The sequence below is a fragment of the Amborella trichopoda genome, chromosome 2, assembly GCF_054954075.1.
Source record: "Amborella trichopoda isolate Santa Cruz 75 chromosome 2, AtrichopodaSantaCruz75HAP2 v2.0, whole genome shotgun sequence".
NCBI classification, from domain to species: Eukaryota; Viridiplantae; Streptophyta; class Magnoliopsida; order Amborellales; family Amborellaceae; genus Amborella; species Amborella trichopoda.
The window spans coordinates 66,124,228-66,125,822 of record NC_142337.1 but is presented as its reverse complement, the minus strand read 5'-3'; the positions used below and the strand labels follow the sequence as shown (position 1 = coordinate 66,125,822).

The 1,595-nt window shown below is 34.5% G+C and overlaps 1 protein-coding gene across 1 annotated transcript; it reads left to right on the top strand.

Annotated features, from left to right (window-relative positions):
- The first annotated feature begins 397 nt into the window (after window positions 1-397).
- LOC110006903 (small ribosomal subunit protein uS12m) lies at window positions 398-789 on the top strand. Its single transcript, XM_020664864.2, is given in 2 exon segments — window positions 398-713; window positions 716-789. Coding segments are annotated over 2 exon segments (354 nt in total). The 3' UTR covers window positions 754-789.
- Window positions 790-1,595: the final 806 nt, after the last annotated feature.

Below are 1,595 nucleotides of genomic sequence, written 5' to 3'. Positions count from 1 at the left end.
AATGCACAGGAGAGGTCAATATACCTTAGTCACCCATCCCCATCCAACCACTAAAATGAAATGATGAGATTTAGCACTATTATCACCTATATTAAACTCTAAGTGATGTCACTTTACCCTTTTGCCATTATATCCATATTTTAATTCCAAGTTAATCCAACTTGCCCTTTTACAAAAGCCATTAATTTTAAATAATCAAATAGTGTAAATATCCATTAAGGACAATGGGCAATAAAGTAATTGGTATGTGGATGATGTTATACCTCTCATAATGACCAAAAATATCTTTATTAAAAAAAAAACTCCATATACAAAACAAATGTATAAAAGTGTTAAAAATTTGTTGAGTACAATGATAAATTACTCTATATTGTGAGCACCCTAGCATAACTTATAAATGAATAAGGGTAGAGAAGAGAAATGGAGCACAGACCGTACTCGTGCTTTGGATCAATGTCCCCAGAAGCAAGGAGTATGCCCATGTGTTTCGACAATAACACCGAAAAAACCTAATTCAGCTCCACGTAAGATAACCAAAGTACGATTGAGCAATCGACATGATATATTTGCTCACATTCCGGGCGAAGGTCATAATTCGTAGGAACATTCTATGGTGTTAATAAGAGGAGGTAGAGTGAAAGATTTGCCATGTGTGAAATCCCATTGTATTCGAGGAGTCAAGGATTTGTTGGGAACTCCAGATCGAAGAAGGGCATATCTAAATATGGTGCGGAAAGACCAAAATCGATATGAATGGAGGATGCCTCTTGAACTTCTTTTTCTCGAAAAGTCTTTCAATTGAGTTCGTCCCACGGCTGAAGATCAGGTAGAGGCATCACTACGTAGTGGGTAGGACATGTGTGTAATTACGTTTGGAGAACGAACCAATCCCATGATTTTGACTTCCTAGCCCAACCGGTCCTCAGTATAGTAGTCTACTTCTTAGGTTAAGCGACCCTCTTATCAGAAAAGATCAACATTTTTTGACACTTAGATACCCTTATCCTATGGTGTAGTAACTTTTAGTCTAGGGGTATTTTAAGTAATTAAGTAAGGGTAAAGTAGAAATTCTTAATAGAAAGAACAATATTTATTAATAATAGTGGATAATGATATCACCGACATGGTGTGTGACATCACCCACAAGATGTAATAATTGTTTTTTTAACTACTAATAGAATTCCACTATTTTATTATAGAAATATCTATTCTGTCATTCTAAATGATAAATAAATTTTGTATTATGATGCAAAGGTATCTATATGTTCAAAAATGTTGAGGACTTTTAAGGGTATACACCATTGTTGGCAAAACTGATCAGTTAGATCAGAACCGCCAGGGTTCTAACTTTAGTTAGGGCTAGTTTAGGGGTACCGGTACTTAGACCCATCTCTCGAAAACATCAAGTCCAAAACTATAATAATCCTAAAATTTCTCAAAAAAAAAAACCAAAAAAAAAAAAAAAAAAAAAGAGAAAGAAAGAAAGAAAGAGAGAGAAAAGAAACTTTTAATAAGAGATGGTCCATATGAGCATCATGGTCCTTAGAGACCATCACTATTTTCAGAAGCTTTTGGTTTAAGCTTTTCCTTACCTT